Source organism: Chaetodon auriga, chromosome 6 (assembly GCF_051107435.1).
Source record: "Chaetodon auriga isolate fChaAug3 chromosome 6, fChaAug3.hap1, whole genome shotgun sequence".
In the NCBI taxonomy this organism is placed as follows: Eukaryota; Metazoa; Chordata; class Actinopteri; order Chaetodontiformes; family Chaetodontidae; genus Chaetodon; species Chaetodon auriga.
In genome coordinates this window covers 25,448,430-25,467,592 of record NC_135079.1, presented here as the reverse complement: position 1 = coordinate 25,467,592, position 19,163 = coordinate 25,448,430, and the positions used below count along the sequence as shown (strand labels likewise).

The 19,163-nt window shown below is 40.4% G+C and overlaps 1 protein-coding gene across 3 annotated transcripts; it reads left to right on the top strand.

Moving 5' to 3' along the window:
* The first annotated feature begins 10,554 nt into the window (after nucleotides 1-10,554).
* Nucleotides 10,555-18,351, top strand: LOC143322381 (monocarboxylate transporter 2). 3 transcript variants are annotated; one of them, XM_076733545.1, is made up of 6 exons: nucleotides 10,555-10,693; nucleotides 12,681-12,943; nucleotides 13,755-13,898; nucleotides 13,976-14,694; nucleotides 15,235-15,475; nucleotides 17,561-18,351. In XM_076733545.1, exons 2-6 carry the CDS (start codon nucleotides 12,709-12,711, stop codon nucleotides 17,752-17,754), a joined length of 1,533 nt encoding a protein of 510 aa, XP_076589660.1. In that variant the 5' UTR covers nucleotides 10,555-10,693; nucleotides 12,681-12,708; the 3' UTR covers nucleotides 17,755-18,351. The 3 variants fall into 3 exon arrangements, with proteins under 3 accessions (XP_076589660.1, XP_076589659.1, XP_076589661.1); XM_076733544.1 differs by having other exon boundaries at nucleotides 12,674-12,943; XM_076733546.1 differs by lacking the exon at nucleotides 10,555-10,693 and having other exon boundaries at nucleotides 12,870-12,939.
* Nucleotides 18,352-19,163: the final 812 nt, after the last annotated feature.

The following is a 19,163-nucleotide window of genomic DNA, read 5'->3' as shown; positions in this document are numbered from 1 at the left end:
ATGCAGTGAGGTCTGCTTGATGGATTCGTGCAGCATTTTGTGCAGACACTGATTGTTCCAACAGGAAGAATCTTAAATCTTAAATTATCTTTGGACTTTAACCCCTGACTTTCTTTTAGCACCACCATAAATTGACAGATTTGTTGTTTGTTTAATGACAACTTTTGGATGGATTGCCATGAAATTTGGTACATACTGTATATATGCCAAAAAGAATGAATCATACTGACTCTGTCAAACACCTGCTAGCACCACCAGTACGTTGCAGTTTTCATATGTCCAGTGAAATGTCTCATCAACAGATTGATTGCAGTGGCACTGGTACAGATATTCATGTCCCTGTGAGGACCATTCACAGTAACTTTGGTGGTCTTTTATTTTTATTTTTTTATTTATTTATTTGTCTTGCATCGCCATCAGGTCAAAATTTTGACTGATCCAGCACTTTGGTTTGTGAACAAATAGGGGCAAAATGAATGAATGAAAATGAACGACATTCCGATCAGCCTCTGTTGTACTTTGTGTTTAGGACCAACTAACAAATACTAACATGCAAACATGCAACATTAGGATGGTGAAAATGGTCAATATTACCTGCTAAAATCAGCATGTTAACATTGTCATTGCAAGCTTGTTGCCATTCTTGCATCTTCCCTCTGTCACTTTTGTCTTTTTCCCCAGTTCCTTTTAATGCATCATTCTTCACCTATTCCTTAACCTCAGCAAATTAACAAACACTATATAGTTGAAAACAAACAAAAAAAACTGATACAGACCAAATGGTGTGCTTTAAGGTTGCTATCATGCCATTTATGAAGGAACATCAACATCTTTAAATTGTTAAATGAAGACTGAGGTGAAACCTGCTAAATGCAACATCCTGTTGTTCGTAAAACAAATCCCTCCATCATCAGTTTACAAAAGATTATTTTTCCAACATTATCCCTGTTTAACAATTCAGAAAGGGGAGATGCGAAAACCTCAGGGGAGGGATTCCCTCGTGAAATCTTTGTCTAAAAAAGAAAAACCAACAGCAGCTGATCCCACTCATTAAGCCCAAGCTCTTCCTCCCTCCTGTACCTGTAAACACACACATTTCCTGGAAAGAACCTCCTGTCGCAGCAAACCTTTCACCTAGAGACCAGAGCTCGACACCAGCAGGTGAGATAAAATATTTACATAGGCTTAGTCTCTTTGAGCTATGCATAGTATGTTTTAACCCTGCAGAGGAAACACAAATGTCCATAATTGTATGTTAATTCATCATTCATCACAAGTGGAAGTGGTTTTGGGCAAGGCGAGGCTGCAAAGGTTTTACTGGTGCTGCTTTTGTTTGCTGTGGTGTTATGGTGACTGGAGGACCAAGCAGGGATACATCTGCCTGTGGCAGCTATTGATCTGGAACCAATATTTTGTCTGTCAGTGTTGAACAAGGGCTTCACACATCCAGCAATATCAGCAGCTGTAGATTTCTTTAATTACTGTTGATGTAGATGACTGAGCAATGGAGATCTGCGCTGGTTTAAAATTTAATGTAATAGTTTGATATTTTGGGCAACCATCAGAGACTCCAAGAAGTTATTGTACCTGGACAAGAGGGTCTAGTACCACAAATTGTGATTGTTACGCTTTGTACAGATTACACAGACAAGTCATAACATCTTAATTAGTGACTTAAAGGTGCTTGTAGGTGGCTTTACTAGCTAGCTGTTTCTCCATTTGTCCAGTCTGCATGGTAAGCTAAGATAACCACCTGCTGGCTCTGTATCTTATTTGTTTAATCCGTACATAGAGAAAAATAAAAATGAACAGTTTTAGCTTCAACAAATGGCTGGGCACAGCTGTTTCCCTGTGCTTACAGTCTACATGCCGTACACATGTGACAGTGTATCAATCTTGTCAACTGGTTTTTAAAGCTTTCATATTTCTTTAAATGCACAATTCAATGGTAACTATTTGTTCCTGATATGATTATTCTCTGTGAATAACTCCTCAGCGTTTAAGTTTTTTGATGTGTCGGTTTCACATCCTCAACAGTACAGGCTTGTTTACCAGCCCACACATACTGCTGATTAAAGTTCTTGTTTTAGCTAGTGTTAGAAAAGGTTTTTCATGACCGGTGGATGACCTGTGTGCAATCAGCTAGCTGGCTGCCTCCCCTCAGCAGCAACAGCACAGCCATCTGGGCAAGCCCACACACACACCTGTGTTTTCTGGGAGTGTGCCACAGCAAGGCAAGGGAGGCTGAAGCACCGAAGCAGAGGTGTAGGGCAAGAGACAGGATGCAGGACTGGAAAAGAGGGGTCATACATGCAATGGCTATGCTTCAACGTATCCTGAAATAGTTTAAAACTGATCAAAAAAACACTCTTACAAAGAAAAAGTTACCACTGTAAATGTTCCAATCAGCAGTTGAAGTAATTAGAGGGTGAGAGAGATGTACTGTGCTATCCCCAAGCAGATCAAATTCCTTCTTACCTGAACAGCAGGTCTGATTCCACTGGATGAGTAGATTAAGTTGGAAAAACATGCTTGTGACATAAGATGCTGATGTCATACATGAATACATTTTGTCTGTAGCACTCCTACAAAAGTAGCTTGGGGCAAAGAGGAAGAGGGGTTAGTGAGAGACCTGTTCCCACGTCACTTGGGCACAGTACGAGCTGATCCTCAGACCGATAGCTATCCATGTCAAAAAGGTCAAATTTGTTTCCCCACAGGTTTCCTCCAAGTGTTGTCTGAGTTTGTGTGTGTCTGCAGAATTTCTGACAAGGCTGTCAGCTGCCCTCCAGAGGACGCCTGCTCCATACCCCTCTGCTCCACGCTCCTTTTCATTCACCAGAATAATTCAAACTCAGCTAAAAACAAAACCGCTTAACATTCTCAGGGGCTCAGAAAAGTGTGAGGATGGATGAAAGGATATCTGCAAGCTATAAGGGTGTGCAGATGTGTATGTGAGGTGTATGCTGCAGTGCAGATGTAGCAGTGTGTGTGTGTGTGTGTGTGTGTGTGTGTGTGTGTGTGTGTGTGTGTGTGTGTGTGTGTATGTGTTGGGGGGGGGGGGGTATGAGTGAGTGTGTGTACATGATATGTTTTTTAAGTAGGACTGAATCCTAAATGATCATCGACTAAGCTGTTGGTGGTGGAGTGGGCAAGGTACTAAGGGCCAGTTTTACAGAACCTGACTAGCCTAAAAATTAGCTCAGAAAAACATCTTTGAACTTCCCTCAGCCATGGAACCAGCTGTGCAGAGTTTACATCCTCGCAGTTCTTCTAATAAAACCATCCAAGTCAAGAGACCAATCAAGCTCTGTCATCATGTATATGTGAATCTTTGTTATGGCTTCAGAAACACATTTCTTACTGTTCCCTGGATAGATATAAGGACAGAGCCACTGTAACCCCACTTAGATCCTGATTAGAAAAACAAAAGCACCAAACTTACTTAAATGACTAGGATTCAAATCAAATTGATTAGGTGTGTTTGTGTGTGTGCGGCATGCCTCAAGCAGGATTTGAGATAAGACTTGTCTTTCATCATAGACAGATGCAGAGAGATGAGAAGACGTAAACAGTGTTTGGCAGAATCTTTGCTCCACCACTAATTAGAGAGCAGGATGAAGTCCAGGCATGCGCTGGCCAGTTGATGGCAGCCACCCCCCTGTATGATTACAACCACATTATTCTTTTATGATGACCTTGGCTCATCACACAGTCAAGTGTCTGATAGCATCTCAAAGACCCTGACTGACTTGTTAGCTTTTATGGCAATGGCTGTGGTGCATGTGTGAGAGGCTGTTGGACACATTCAGCATGTATCAGTGTTCTTGTTCTTGTTCTGTCTGGTGTAGCACGACTGTGGCTTTGCACTGTGTACATCCACAAATCAAGGTCTTGTTGTAAACACAAATGTGACACCCCACTGGCTCATGTGTACACAACTAGAGGCCAGTTATTCTTCAGTTGTTTATTTGTCATGAATGAAAGGCATTTTTTGATTTTCTTTAATTGGTCAACCACGGTGCTATGCCACATTTTCGGCCCCATTTTGATCATATAAAGGAGCTGAAGCACAGTCAGCCATTCATAAAGCCATAGAGACTGTACTTGGGCATGGCATTAGCTTTGAGCTAATGCTATATGCTCACAATGGCAGTACTGACATGCTGATGTATATTTGGTATAATATACATTAGCATGTATATTATACCAAATATACATTACGTATAATGTACCTATTGATTTTTGCATTTGCAGATGCTGGGACAAACTGTGTTTACCAACAAAATCCTCTATACAATCATTTCAGTTTTTAATACAATATCTGTATTGGTTCAAACAATACAGATATCGTGTACAGACAATACAATATCTGTATTGTGTTAACCGTTGTAATTTTGTCTGTTTAATGTGGTTAAGAAACAAGCAGTTTGCACAGATGAATTGTGCAACAACAACCCTGATTCCAAAAGAGAATTGGAATGATATGTAAATGAAATAGAATGCAGTGATTTGCAAATCTACTTAAATTGAATGCAGTACTGAGATGAGATATTTAACTTTCAAACTGATAAACTATTGTTCTTTGTGAGCATACATTCATTCTGAATTTGATGCCTGCAGCACATTCCAAAACAGCTGGGACAGGGTCATGTTTACCACTGTGTTACATCACCTTCTCTTCAGTAAGCACTGGGGAACTGAGGACACTAACCACTGAAGTTTTGAAGTGAAATTCTTTCCCATTGTTGCTTGATATATGATTTAGTTGCTCTACAGTCCAGCCTCTCCATTGTCATCTTGTGCACTTTATAATGCAGCAGATTTTCACTGCAGGCAGTCAGTCACGTACCTGCACTCTTTTACAATGAAGTAACACTGTTATAACAAGTGCAGAATGTGTCTCGGCATTGTCTTGCTGGGACAAGCAGGATGAAAAAGACATTGCCTGATTGGAAGCACATGTACCTTTTCAGCATTAATGGTGCCCTCACAGATGTGAGGTATAGCTTCTGTATGTTAGTGTATATCAGTGTACTATATACGTGCAAGTTGTCTATGTCATGGGCACTAACACATCCCCATACCAGCACAGAGGCTGGCATTTGAACTTTGTGCTGGAAACAATCTGGATGTTCTTTTTCAGTCCATCTCAGATGAGCTCAGCCCCACAGAAGGTGGCGGTGTTTCTGGATGTTGTTGATATATGGCTTTTGCTTTGAATGGTAGAGTCAAAATTGAGGACATTTTTCAGTTTTGCCATTTCCATTCAACATTTTCTAATGCCTCATAAAGTGCTTAAAATACATTGATGGAAACATGGCTACTATTGGTTTTCAGCCTTGCCCCTAACATGCAGAGATTTCCCTGGATTCTGTGACTGTACTGATTTGCTTGTTGCTCGCTTGTGAATGAAGGAGCCTATGAAGGATGTGGAGGATGTGAGGATCAAAGATCACTGGTTACCAATGGACCTGTTTACCCAACTTATTTTAAACATATTGCTACCATCAAATTCAGAATAAGCGCATATTTACAAAAATCAAGCTGATGAGGTAAATATATTCAGTGTACTCTGTTTTCCACTGAATATATGTCTAAAAGTATTAACAAGTTATTACATTCTGTTTGTTTGTTTGTTTTTGTTTGTTTTAACGTTTTACACAGCATCCAAACTTTTTTGGAATCATGGTTGTTTCTCCCACAAAAAAGTAGAGGGGGGAAACTGACTGTCAGCCAACCCAAATATTTCTCTTTCAAAGATATAGAGTTAAACTGTGTTTCAAGGTTATTTCATCACTTACTTGCTGAATTGAAATAAACAACAGGGTTTAGCCAGCAATGTTTTCTCCAAAATTAGTATGCTGAAATTCTGAGAAATAGAAGTTTTTGTCTTTTTTTTTTTTTTTCTCAAATGATTTTGAGTTAATTGCTCAAGAATGAAGGCAAAACTGCATATTAGGATGTGCAACATGAACCCTGATAAAAATGTTAGTGATCTTGGGTAAGACCAGCGCCATGTTGTCTTTTTTTTTTCCCCACATGCTGCAGGGTTACTACAGGCAGCCCTCGTATGCACACAGAACTCTATATGAAAGACAGAAAGTGTCGCATTATTTAGTAGGACTTGTTTGACGTTAAGGGTCAGCCTGCACAGACAAACATGACCCTGCTGCAGCAACAACTCAGACATGAAGCCAGACACAGTGACACCAAAAGAGCCTTCATGAAGAAGACAAACAAAAAGACATCAGATGAGTCCATCCGCCTCTGGAAGCACAGCTAATGACACTTCTCTCTAGCCCATTGTGTCAGGCCTCAGCAGAACACTTACATTATTCAGAGGGCGTTCCTCTCCATCTATACCACTGGTCTGCCCTTCCCGGTCATCCCCACCATAGATTTATTATTTATCACCCATGTCTATAAATCTTTAATGGCTTTTAGAACACCTGTTGGGGATGTATACAGTTATTCAATGTCCTGTGCACCAAAAGCAAGCTTTTCCATGAAAGTAGAAGAGCCAAATATCCTGTGAATAAGGCAGGGACAATTGTCCTCATGATATTATGTTATATTACAAAACTATCCTGGAGATCTAGACTTGTCTGAATTATTGTCTGGGTGTTGATTCTTTTAGTCCTACCCCCTCTGTCTGTCTGTCTGTCTTTCTAAGCTCTATAATACCCAAGCAGCTGCAGCACAGTGACCCTCACCAAAATATAGAGCCGAACTAAACGCAAATCTCTCACACTGTTATTGTGGGGAAAACTCTGTTTTATTCACATGCAGAAATCTAAGAATGCAAATAGAACTTAATGTCATGATGTTGGATGATTGCATTGTATTGTATGGCAGTGCACACATGCAAAATGATATATTAGTATCGAAGACTTTCAGCAGGTACGATCTACATTAAATCAAACATTAAATACGCAAAAGCAGGCCAATGAGTCACCCCCATAGAGTCATTTAAGTGGTTTAGATTTGTGCTTTCAGTTCCAGAAGATCTAATGTGATCAGTAGACCAAAAATAATAATTTCCTGTCCTGTTAAAGCAAACCGTCTGCTGACTCAGGAGCCCACAGACACTTAGCCCAAGCACTGCACTTTGTAAAGACACTTGTCCCCAGTAATGATCTGGCACACCCAGGCCTTGGTACTACGCCTCTTTGGTGAACTGCAAAGCCTATAAAAGAGACGGTTCACAGGCTGAATTAATAGTTTGCAAAAGTTTATTGGCGGACTGCACCACTGAGAGGTAGTTAAAGAGGATTTATGAAGCATTTGTCTGAGCTGTTTGCGGGATAATGAAGCCATCTACTGTAAGAAGTTTTGTCACATTTTAGATAATGTGCATTTTACCCTGTTTGTTAATGAGAAAGCCAATGTAACACACACACAGAAAAGATTAGCGTTAGAGTTAGAGCAGATGAATCCATCCTGCAAATTCACAACCATATATATGTATGTATGTATGTATGTATGTAGCGGCATGGGAGGCAAGCAAACTGCAGGCAAACTGTGTTCTGATATCACTGAAGAACAATGCAGACCTCATTATCTTTCAGTTCCCCATGTACTGGTTCACTGTTCCTGCGATCTTGAAGGGCTGGCTTGACTGGGTGCTCACACTGGGCTACGCATTCTCACAAGAGGAGTGATACAGCCTGGGTGTGTTCAAGGACGAGAAAGCCATACGGCCTGGGTGTGTTCAAGGACAAGAAAGCCATGCTGTCTTTCACCACTGGGTGTGTAGTGTCACATGCTAAGTCAAATCTTAAATAAGTTTTGAATTCTCTCTTTATGGAAATAATAGAAATAGTATTTGTGTACGTTTTGAATGATTTTAGTAGCATTTCTTAGCAATTTGATGATGACCATTAGAGAGCATCATGTCTAGGTTTCATCCAGCACCTTGTCTGTGACACATTCTGACACACCGATCATTGTTTTCATGTTAGCTGTCCATGAGGCAGCAGGAAAGATGTGAGCATGGGGATGTTTATCACATATGACAGGACTTGCTGGCACCCCACTGCACCGCCAGCAGAACACTGTCCCAACCTGCAGCTTAATCGCTGCATGAGGGCATTTATCGTGTGCCAATTAATATTGACTGACTGTCTTTTTATTTTTAAAAAATGATGGCACCTTGCAGAGTTTAACAGTTTCCATTTTTAAATCCAAAGGTTGCCCTGATTCACAACAATAGGAATTATTGGAAAAATCATTCTGTATGCAGAAACAAAAGGCACTTTCATACTGTTTAGAGATAGATTTCACCAAAACACTTGCACAACACCACTCCACTATTATGACGTTTGACTTTCTTAAAGGTCTTGGAAGGCATGGTAGGCCTATCAAGCTTTAGATTAAATCTAATGCACGTCACAGAGGTGTGCATGGGGCATGTCTTAAGACAGGACATGCAGGTCTGGTAAGAGGAAACAGGTTCCAGATACAGGCATCAGGTAAACAAGGGCTGCGTGCTCAGCCCCATCTTATTCACACTGTACACCCATGACTGCCATCCTAGACATGGAGAGAACTCTATTGGGAAGATTGTGGATGTCACTATCATCATCGACTGGATTTCAAACAACGATGAGACTTAATATTGTGAGGACATTAATAATCTTACAAACAGAGAGAAAAACCTACTACTCATCAACATCAACTAAATCAAGGAGCTGGCTGTTTTTTTAGAAAAAAGGAGATAAAGACACAGAACCCTGTTTACGTCAGTGGAGCTGAGGTGGAGCAGGTCAGTGTTAGCTTCCTGGGAATCAACACCACAGAGAATCTGTCATGGACGACACACATGTCCGCCCTGGTAAGGAAAGCTAGAAACAACTGTATTTCTTAAAGAAACTCAAGAAAGCAAAAATTACCTTGCCAAGATTTTTGGGGGAGCAATAGAAAGCATCCTGACAGGAAACATCATGAATTGTCATGGTTTGTTCATAACCCAGGACAGAAGGACTGCAGCAGGTGATCAAAACCTCACAGAACATCATTGGTACCATCTACTGAGCATCAGAGATATCAATGAGGTGTCAGCACTGAGTCCAAATTCAGTTCAATTCAATTCAATATTCCTTTATTTGTCCCGCGAGGGGAAATAATGTATCCAGAATACAGCAGCATCAGTAAAGATTAATATAAGAAGTGCATGCAAATTAGAAACAAAAACAGTATATACAAAAGAGTGAGGATTTTAAATAAAAATAAAAAGAAAGAAATTGTAAAAAATTGTAAGAAATTGTGGATAGTATTTACAGACTGTCATGTACATGTTTTTATTGCACAGCTTATTGCCCATACTATTGCACTGATGACTTGGAGTAGTTTTTATTGTACAGTCTGACAGCTGCAGGGAGGAATGACCTGCGATACCGCTCTTTCACACACTTTGGATGTAGCATCCTGTCACTGATGGAGCTCCTCAGTACAAGGATACAAAAATCAAAAAGGATATCAAAAAGGATACTAAAATACAATATCTACCCCAGCAACAGCCTGCTCACCTTGCGGCTGTGTGGCAAGCAATACAGAAGTATCCTCTGCTGTACCAACAGACTACACCGCAGCTTCTTTCCTCAGCCTGTAAGAGTCCTCAATTCATCCTTCAGCCTCCACTACTGATAAATGACATGGAGCTTTACACACTGCACACACTGTCCTAGGGCTGCCCTAAACTAAAGATTTAGTTGTAAGCCATTAGTCAACTAGTCGTTTATGATATTAATTTCATTATTTCAAAATATATTTCTCAGGAAATGTCCAAAGCAAACAACCCACCAACAGCAATGGTAACACCAAAAATGACAGTATAAGATTGCACAAGCCTTGCTGTTCAAAACACAGGAATATGTTCGCCTTTGGTTCTGGCACTCATTCCAGCACCATGCTTCTCATCAACAAATGGTTTGGTCATCTATTAGGAGGCTGCCCTTACGAAGGTAAATTTGTTGCAAAATAGGAGAGATTGTAGACTTGATGTGACAACTTGTAGAACAAAAATCTCAACTTGTGCTTATTTTCTGGGTGCGCAAGTGTGTCAGTATATATTTACATAAGTAACAACCTTGTTTTGTTCTTTTTTATTATTTTATTATATTGTATTCTGATTTAATCATTTATATATTTGTTCTATGTGTGTGTAGCAGCTGACATTTAATTTGTTTTATTTAATCCTGTGTTGTAAAATGACAATAAATGAACTTTGACACCTTGACACCTTCAAAAGCTTAAACAGTTTAAACTTTGCCCTGCACGTGGGGTTTTCATTGTGTCAACACACTGAATGAATACATAGAACATAGTTACAAAGGTCTGTCCCGGTTAGCTGCTTGTCGTCACGTCTGTTACACATAAACCTCAGCCTGGCATCCCATTAAACAAAGCATATCATCGTCAATGTTTTACTGAACATGCTTTTAAATCCTCTGCTGTCTTTACACATGCCTTGCTCATGCTGTCTCTGTCACTCATTGCCCATGTTTGACTGTTGCACCCTTTAACCTGGAATGTGCTTTCTCTGAAGAGTGCCTTTGCTGTGTGAGTGACACCACCGCTGCATGTGACGAGGCAAGAGTGCCAAGACATTGCTATCAGGTTATGAACCCACACCAAGCCTGAAGAGCTGGCCTGCAGGAAGAGCATAATGGCTTCAATTTGACCACTACAGGTATGGTAGTAATGTAATCTAACATTTAATATCATGTCTGTAAAGTGTCAATTACAGTACATACATACAGTTGTGAAAATTGTGGTGATTCACCTTGTATTGTGAGGTTTTGGAGTCATAATCCAGATTTGGGTTTAGACCTCTTTCAGTCCAATCATACACATGGTGGATAGTCTCCATAATTAAAATGCTTGAAAATCCTTTGTAAACAGGTTCTTATGCAGTCTATGAAGCTCCATTATTATTATGAGTTATGCATTTTCCATCAACGGAAAAGGGAATTGAGCTTAATCCTGTCATGCATCGTAAATCTAATCTGCTTGCACTGACTGTGGTCCAAAGAGATGACAAACATCTTACAATGGCAAATTTTTATTTACTGCTCCAGACAGGTGTAAACACTGTTATGTTAATTGTTCAAGATGTCAAAGAATGGCCTTCTATTATACACAATTGTTTCTGCTTAGATAAAGATGGATACAGATCAATGTTATTATCTACTAACTAAAAATTTCATATTAGTCATATTTTCCTGACATACCTGGGAATTCTGATATCTGAATATCCACAAAAACATATAGTCCAGATGATTGATATCCTATGGTGACTGGTGTTTTATGTTCAGTTGATAGCAGATTCATGAGCGACGTACATGGTGTTCATAAATAGAGACACTGTTCAGAAAAGGATCAATCCTACTCTCTGGACTTTGGTCCTGCAGTCACACGTGCAGTCAGTTGAAGGAGAGCTGCCACAAATCTTCAAATAATGAGATTATATGTGTGATGAGAGATGCTTTGCTAAAGGCAATGCTTCATAATGAATATATTTCTGATGCATACATCACCAATGAAAGAAAATGGAAACAAGCAGTGGCTCTTCTATATGCAGAACGATGATTTGTCTCTATAGTTTACTACTGTGGTTGGATGAGTTCCAATTGTGACTAATCTGTGTTAAAACAAAATGACCTGGTAATACTTCATTGTGTAATTACTGTACAATTACTTCATATGAGTATTTATCATGTGAGAAGAAAAATGAAAGACAACACTTTGTAGCAGAAAACCTGAGGCTGAACAATAGGCTACAGTATCTTGAGTCTCAGTGAGCTGAGAAGCCTTTTCAGTTTGAAAACGATCAAAATGCTTGCAGTTTGTGTCGTCAGCTGGAGCAGCACTAAATCCCCAAACCCCCCCTACAATGTAAAATAATAATTCCCCTCCAGTCATGGTTTGCATGTGAATATCATATCAAGAAAAAATTACTGTTAGTAGAAATTTTACTCGAGTAAATCAAAATTCCCTCTGTGAAAATGTATTCTGATAAAAGTAAAAAGCCGGTCAGTTAAAATGTACTCTGAGTAAACATTACTGCATTCCACTTTTAAAAAGGCTGATATGACGTCTTTCTTTTGTTCCTTTCTCACACAGTTTATCAGGCTTTTGTTTTCACTCACAGATGTCCCTTGAAACTTACAATACTTGAAATGTAAAATACTTGAAGGACCAGAGTGTAGCATTTAGTGGTATCTAGCTGTGAGGTGTAGAATACTCCTCACCTCACCGCTCCCTTCCAGATATGAAGGAGAACCTACTGTGGCCTCGAAACTCGTGAAAATGCAAAGGGTCCTCTCTGGAGTGACTAGTTTGTCTGTTCTGGGCTACTGTAGAAGAATGACGGAGCAACATGGCGGACAGGAAGAGAAGAAACTCATGCTGCTAGCTATAAAGAGCTAATTCTAAGGTTATTTTTAGGTGATTCTCTACTTATACTGAAAACTTAATTGTTAATTTCTGTCATATACTGACTCTTATGCCCCTAAATCTTAGAGACTGGTCCTTTAAAATTAAAGTGAGGTTAAAATCATAGATTTAGTAGCCAAAAAAACAACTTTGTTATAGTAATGGGTGTAAATGTAATTCATCATATTCACTTCTGGGCATAAATGATACTTAATATTCATGTGTTTTACCGGAGACATCAGAGTGTTGCAGAAACCAGCACAGACCAACATGGACTCTGCAGTGAAGGCTCAGAGGGTGAGGCCAGCTGTGGCAACAGCAGCAGCCCCTGATGGTGGCTACGCCTGGTTCATCCTGCTCGCCTGCTTCCTGGTCTTTGGCCTAACGTTTGGGGTTATTAAGGCCTTTGGTGTATTCTATGTGGAGATACACCAGTACTTTGAAACCACAGCAACAGGAACATCTTGGATTACCTCTATTGCAGTGGCCACCATTCACATTGTAGGTAATTATCAAAATCTTTTTCCTCTTTAAAACCATTGTGTTTATAAAAAACAATATATACTGTAGAGCATCAGTATATGATTTATACCCTTGGTGTCTTCTGTGTTTCGTGAAATTCATATTCATACCTTTCAAGATCCCTCCCGTGTTTTTGACCTTGAGGTCAAACACAGGGTTCTTAAGGTTTTGACCACCAGGTGGCTCTCTCCTACATCTTAAAAGACAGTTCAACCCTAGATGCCCATGTGGTGAACTGCACCACCTTAATCACATATAAAACTAATTAGAAAATATAATGAGATTGCTAATGATATCTATGACAGTGTGTGGGTAAATTCAATTATTCTCTACTGCAAATGTGGGCCAACCCAGCCAGTGAGAGGCACTGGGAGTGGTTCAGTAACTTTTAAACATCTTAATGTCTTCTATTGAACTTTAAAAAAAGTGGGTTAACAAAAGATTACAAAAAAAAAAAAAAAAACCCACCAGGAAATGGATACAAAGAAATTGTGGTTAAATGAGGACTCATTATAAAAAATCATAGGTGAAGGGTACAGTTTGGACATAAGTGAGCAGGGAAAGGGTTCCATAATTTGTTCATGGGGTCCATCAAAGAATTTTTTTTAGTTTATAAGTTAATGTGTATTTTCGCTGAGAATATTAGTCAAACAGGATTATATTTCTTCAGTTATACGTCTTAAAAACAAATAGTGCATAATCACACATTATACTACAATTTTGTCTGTCCAAATTGAATTACTGTGTATGTCCTGAATAGGATTTATATACATGTCCTATGTGTCCCACTGCAGCTCCTATAGCATCTGCTCTGAGTGCTCGCTACAGCCATCGCACTGTAGTGATAATGGGAGGACTGATATGCACCGTAGGAGTTGTGCTTGGGTCTTTTGCTCGTAACCTGATTGAACTCTACTTAACAGTGGGGTTTCTAAATGGTGAGTGGTTTGGAGCAAATGAACACGTACAACACAAACTGACAAAATGTGACATTCACTGGTCTCCTTTGCTGCAGGTTTTGGCTATGCATTGACATGGACCCCCACAGTGACCATGCTGGGCTTTTACTTTGAGAAGAGGCGGCCAGTGGCAAACGCTTTGGCCAGTGCTGGAGAGTGCATCTTTACCTTTGTCCTCACACCTCTGTTCCAGCTTTTGATTGACAGCTTCTCCTGGAGGGGTGGTTTGTTAATCCTGGGGGGCCTGCAGCTTAACCTGTGTGTTTGCGGGATACTGCTCAGGCCCCTAAAAGCAACCAGAGACATGACTTGTGAGGTCGAAGAAGAGGAGGGTGGCTTGTGCCTGGAATTGCTACCAAAGAACGACTTAGAGCAGAGCAAACCAAGCTGCTCAGAGGTGGGGGAGATGAGCGTATCTGAGGGGTCTGATCAGAGGAACATCAAAGCATGTCTTGAGGACCCTGAAGAGATGCATAAATCGACTGTGGATGCACAAGACTTGAGCAACAGGACTAAGAGGAATGAACTAAGGGCCAAAATTCTTCGCTACGTAGATTATACCCTCATCAGCAACGCTCGATTCATGGTCTACTCGATGTTTGGGGTGTTTGCTGCACTGGGTTTCTTTGCCCCAGCTCTCTTCCTCGTTCCATATGCTCGCAGTAAGGGGATTGAGGAATACCAGGCAGCTGCACTCATGTCCATCTCTGCAGTGTTGGACCTATTTGGAAGGGTGTTCTTTGGCTGGGTGGCAAACTTGAGACTGTTGCAGACAGTACGTTCAGTTTAACAGTTAGCCACACCATCTTGAACCATTTTGAAAAGTTTGATATTTTGGGAGTGTATTTACTTTCACTGTGTATGTAGGGCCTACATTAGTTCTAAATCTACAGCCATCAGCTAATTATTTTTAGCTTAGCATCAAGACTGGAATTGGGGGAAACAGCTAAACTGGCTCTGAAAAGGGCAGAAAATAAAACATTTCCCATGGAGTTGTGTTGAATTAGGCCTGTAGTTCCTGGCCTGGAACACTAACTTCTAACTTCCAGTCTCTTCACTGGTTAACTGTTAACCTCATAGTGACAACAAAGCTCAAGAAAACAGGAGGCAGATTTTTTGGCAGAGCCAGGCTAGCTGTCCCTCCCTCCTTTCACACTTTATACTAAGCTAAACTAATCAGATGCTGGCTGTGGTTTCATTATTTAGGGTCTGATCTCGATCCAGTGTCCTGCCTGAAAGTGTGTATGGATGTGGAGACCAATCCATGTGCAACAGCTGATGAACACTCTGTATCCTGTGTCTGCGCTCCTTCCAGGTGCAGCAGCTGACAGCTTCAGTGACTCTGCTGGGTACTGTGTTACTCCTCTGCCCACTGGCCTCGTCATTCCCAGAGCTGGTTGCTTTCAGTGCAGCTTATGGTCTGGTGTATGGTGCCACAGTTGCCACCCACATCACTGTGCTGGCTGAGGTTGTGGGCATCCACAGGCTCGGAAGTGCTCTGGGATTCTTCATGCTTATACGCAGTAGTGGAGGCCTGCTTGGACCACCCATCGCTGGTGAGTGAGACAGATGCTGTGATAGTCAAATGCAAGCAGTGTGCTGCTTGCATTTGCACTGTGCACTGTTTGCACTGTGCATATCAAAAAGAAATGGATTTGGGGTTGTTGCTGTAAAATTCACTGTGATCTGCTCCACCGCGCTAACTGACTGCCAGCTAGAAATAATCAAGAGGCTGAACAGAGTAGAAAAGAATGGAATAGAATTGCATTTAATTAACCATATGTTAACACTGCTGTTGGAAAAAACTCAAATCATTAGCTCAAGGTTACAGTGTCATTTTCCTGGGCCTAATCTTCCAACACATTTATTCTCACACGACGATGTGCTTACACACTGTTCAGCATTGTAACTACAGCCCAGTAAGCCTATTCAACCAAACTGAGATTTTTATTCCTTCTTGACGTGCAGCACCACCCTGCCATTAATCATAAATTTTGTTGATGGACCATCCCATAGGAGCCAAGGTTTTTATGCTCAGAGAGCGACTGTGAAAAAATTATAATACCATGATACTTTATGGTTGTGTTAATTTCATGGCTGATCGCTTCCTAAAGATTCTTTTTCCCCTTTAAATGGAGTTTCTTCCCCACTGACTTTCCACATGAAATATTATTGACATCTTCCAGTGCAAAACACCATATTTTGCATGAAATTCATCCTTCTTCTTTCAGTATAAAAATTCTTCTTGCCTTGTTTTTTCGTCGTATTTAGTAAGGAAAATCAATTAAGCATAATGACTCACCTCCTTATCGGGGCAGCTAACAATAAGTGTACATATCCATAACCGTTCCTCCAATATACTTTTAAATACACTTTAAAAACAGACATGTGAAATAAACAAATAAACAGATGATTTGCTCACTTTTGGCACCTGGCCTCTTTGGTTTAGATGTGTGTCCATATTCCCATATAAAGGCTCTCGAATGTGCCACCTACTTTGACAATCTGTTTGCAGTTATTTTCATTGACCTATTCTATTGTGAAAAATAAAATTTAAAAAAAATAGTTCGCTATTAAACTGCATGGCATATGTTCCTGGTGTTCACATCCAGCAAAATGCAATCTTGTTTTCCTGTGCTGTAAACCTACACATACTGCCCCCCCCCCCCCCCCCCCCCCCCCCACTGCACTGCCCAACACACACTGGGCATTTGAACCTGATTACTGAGGTTATGCCCCAGTTTCACACACAACTCACAATACAATAGCAGTAAATACAGCCTGAAAAACACCCAACTTGGCACCCAGACACAGGAGCCACTGCCAGAAACTGCCTTGCCTCTGAGCACAGCCAGCAGTAAATCAGCTGGGGAAACCTCTCCAACAGAGTGGAAAAATAACACATTCACATAATTGTGGTTTGGATTCATTTGATGGTATTTATGGATTTCCAAGAAGGCTGTTCATGCAACAGAGAATGAGAGTGATTTGAGTTGTTAAAGTGAGACAGGCTGCTATTCTTTCACTCTGCAGGAAGGTTAGAAAACATACTTTTCACACCCCAACTCAGTCCTTATTCTCCTCATTTGCCTTTTAATATCTTCATTAGTTGTGTTTAACAAGTTCCTGAAAACCTAATTGGAATTAAAGCAATACTATCACATGTAAATGTTAAATTTAACATAACGCTAAAGGCTGAAACTGACCCCAAGTCGAGTTAATAGCTAATTAAAGGGGAAGCAGTGTCCTATTTATAACTTAACATGGTCCCTCTGACACAGAGGCTATTTCTAACTTATTTACTCCACTGTTCAGTACTTTGAGCACTTTGAAGACCAGAGCATGGATGGATGCTGAGGATTCATCAAAGCATTCTAATTATGTGTCCTTCACAGGAGGTCATCACCGGCATAAAATTAATCTTCATGCAATCCTGTCTTCCTTATCTGTGCTTCAGTCTTTTCTTACTTACTATCTGTCATTAAATGAAGCCAAAATGATTCCATAATCATGATGTTGCTGTGTTCTGGCCAGCATAGGGGCATTCCAGTCAGGGATTATTGTTACTATTAGACTGAAAGATTACAAAAGGTATCACTGTGTCAAAGCTGAAAATCACTCAAATGCACTTTTCCCTTTAGGATTCTTCATAGACAAGATGAGTGATTACGGAACAGGTTTCCTCATGGCAGGAGTGGCTCTCATCGTCTCTGCGATGTTCCTGCTCCTCCTCCATCAGATGAACCGCAGGGGTCAGGGCTCAGCCACCAAGATGCAAGATATGCATGTGGACAAAAGTGTCAGAGCAGAAGCCAAAGAGCAGGACGTGACATGAATGAAGGAAAAATTACTCTTGTGGCTGATAGACAAGTTTAAAAAGAGGTCACAGTAAAAAAAAAAAAAAAAAAAAAAAAAAGGGAAAATATAGTAAGAGTGAAGCAGTGTTTTATAATAAGACTGAAGCAGTGTTACTCTTATAGAGGAAATGTCAAGACAGTTGCATTCAGAGGTAGAAAAGAAATTGTCATGTGAAGAATCACATCTGCAGGATCAACTGGGCCTTTTAGAATCAACTGATGTTTGTGATTATGTGCGTGGTTTGTAGTCAGTATCTCTGTCTGTCACACAGAGACAGTGTCTGGTAGCAATTTTGAAATTGATTAATCTTTTAGACCAGGGGTTGGGGACGTCTGACACAAGAGGCAGTCCATAAATACAAAAAAAGGAACTCAGAAATACAATTAAGCAATAAACTTTTTTCTGCAATAAAAGAAAAGAACATAGAACAGTAGATTAACATCTTTCTGGGTGGTCACCTCCAGCTGTATGCCTGTCTGGGTCATGGTCAGGATGAACGAGGTAGTGGTCAGCAATGGCATGCATCATGGCAAATGTCAATAAAAGAAAAGTAGATAATGTTTTCCAACACAAATGGATAATTATTTTTTGCTGAAGTAAAAGGCAAGCTGGTGTGTCTAGTAATGTGTGTTTGTGGGGACACGCAATGATGAAAAAGGCCAATGTGGAGCATCATTACAGCTCGTGGAGTTTGGATGCCCAACAAGCAGCTCTCACAAGACCACATTCTGACAGAGACAGTGTTGTACAGGCAAGTTTTGAGGTGAGCGAGCTAATAGCTAAGGAGCTAAAATGCATTCAGAAGGAGAATTTGTGATTTGTGAACATTGGTACTGTGGAGCTGCTAGTGCCGGACAAAGTAAAATTGTTCCAGAGTGTCAGTTTGACTGGAAAACATGGAGATGAAGGAAAACCTGAGGTGGAAACTTAGTGATAGCAAGTGATTTGATCTTCCTGGTGGACAATACCAAGAATTTCTCAGAGCTGAACCTCAAGCTCCAGTCAGCTTCTCAGCACTCTGCTTTCAAATGTGAAATCATTTAAAACCAAATTAAAGCTGTGGCAACTGGAAAAAGGAAACACTTTGCATTTCCCTACTCTGCAAGAACAAAAGCTGCTATGACGTGTGAATGTGCTGCTGAGTGTGAGAACTCCTTCAGACATCTGGAGAGAGGTTTCAGGACATGAAAGGAAAACAAAAAGAAGAGAACATATTTACTCTGCTATTTAATATTGAACCAGCTGATGTTCCTGACAACCTACAACATGAAATCACTGAGCTGCAAAGCATCAGCGAGCTCAAAGCTGTGTACAACAACCTCCCTCTGCTGGAGTTCTGGAAACTGCATGTACGATTTTCTCATTCTGAGGAGACGTGCATGTTTG

Coding starts and splice junctions, on each gene's coding strand:
- LOC143322381 (XM_076733545.1), top strand. CDS start 12,709: ATGGACTCTGCAGTGAAGGCTCAGAGGGTGAGGCCAGCTGTGGCAACA. Junction 13,899..13,975: donor AACAGTGGGGTTTCTAAATG/GTGAGTGGTTTG, acceptor CCTTTGCTGCAG/GTTTTGGCTATGCATTGACA. Junction 15,476..17,560: donor GCTTGGACCACCCATCGCTG/GTGAGTGAGACA, acceptor TTTTCCCTTTAG/GATTCTTCATAGACAAGATG.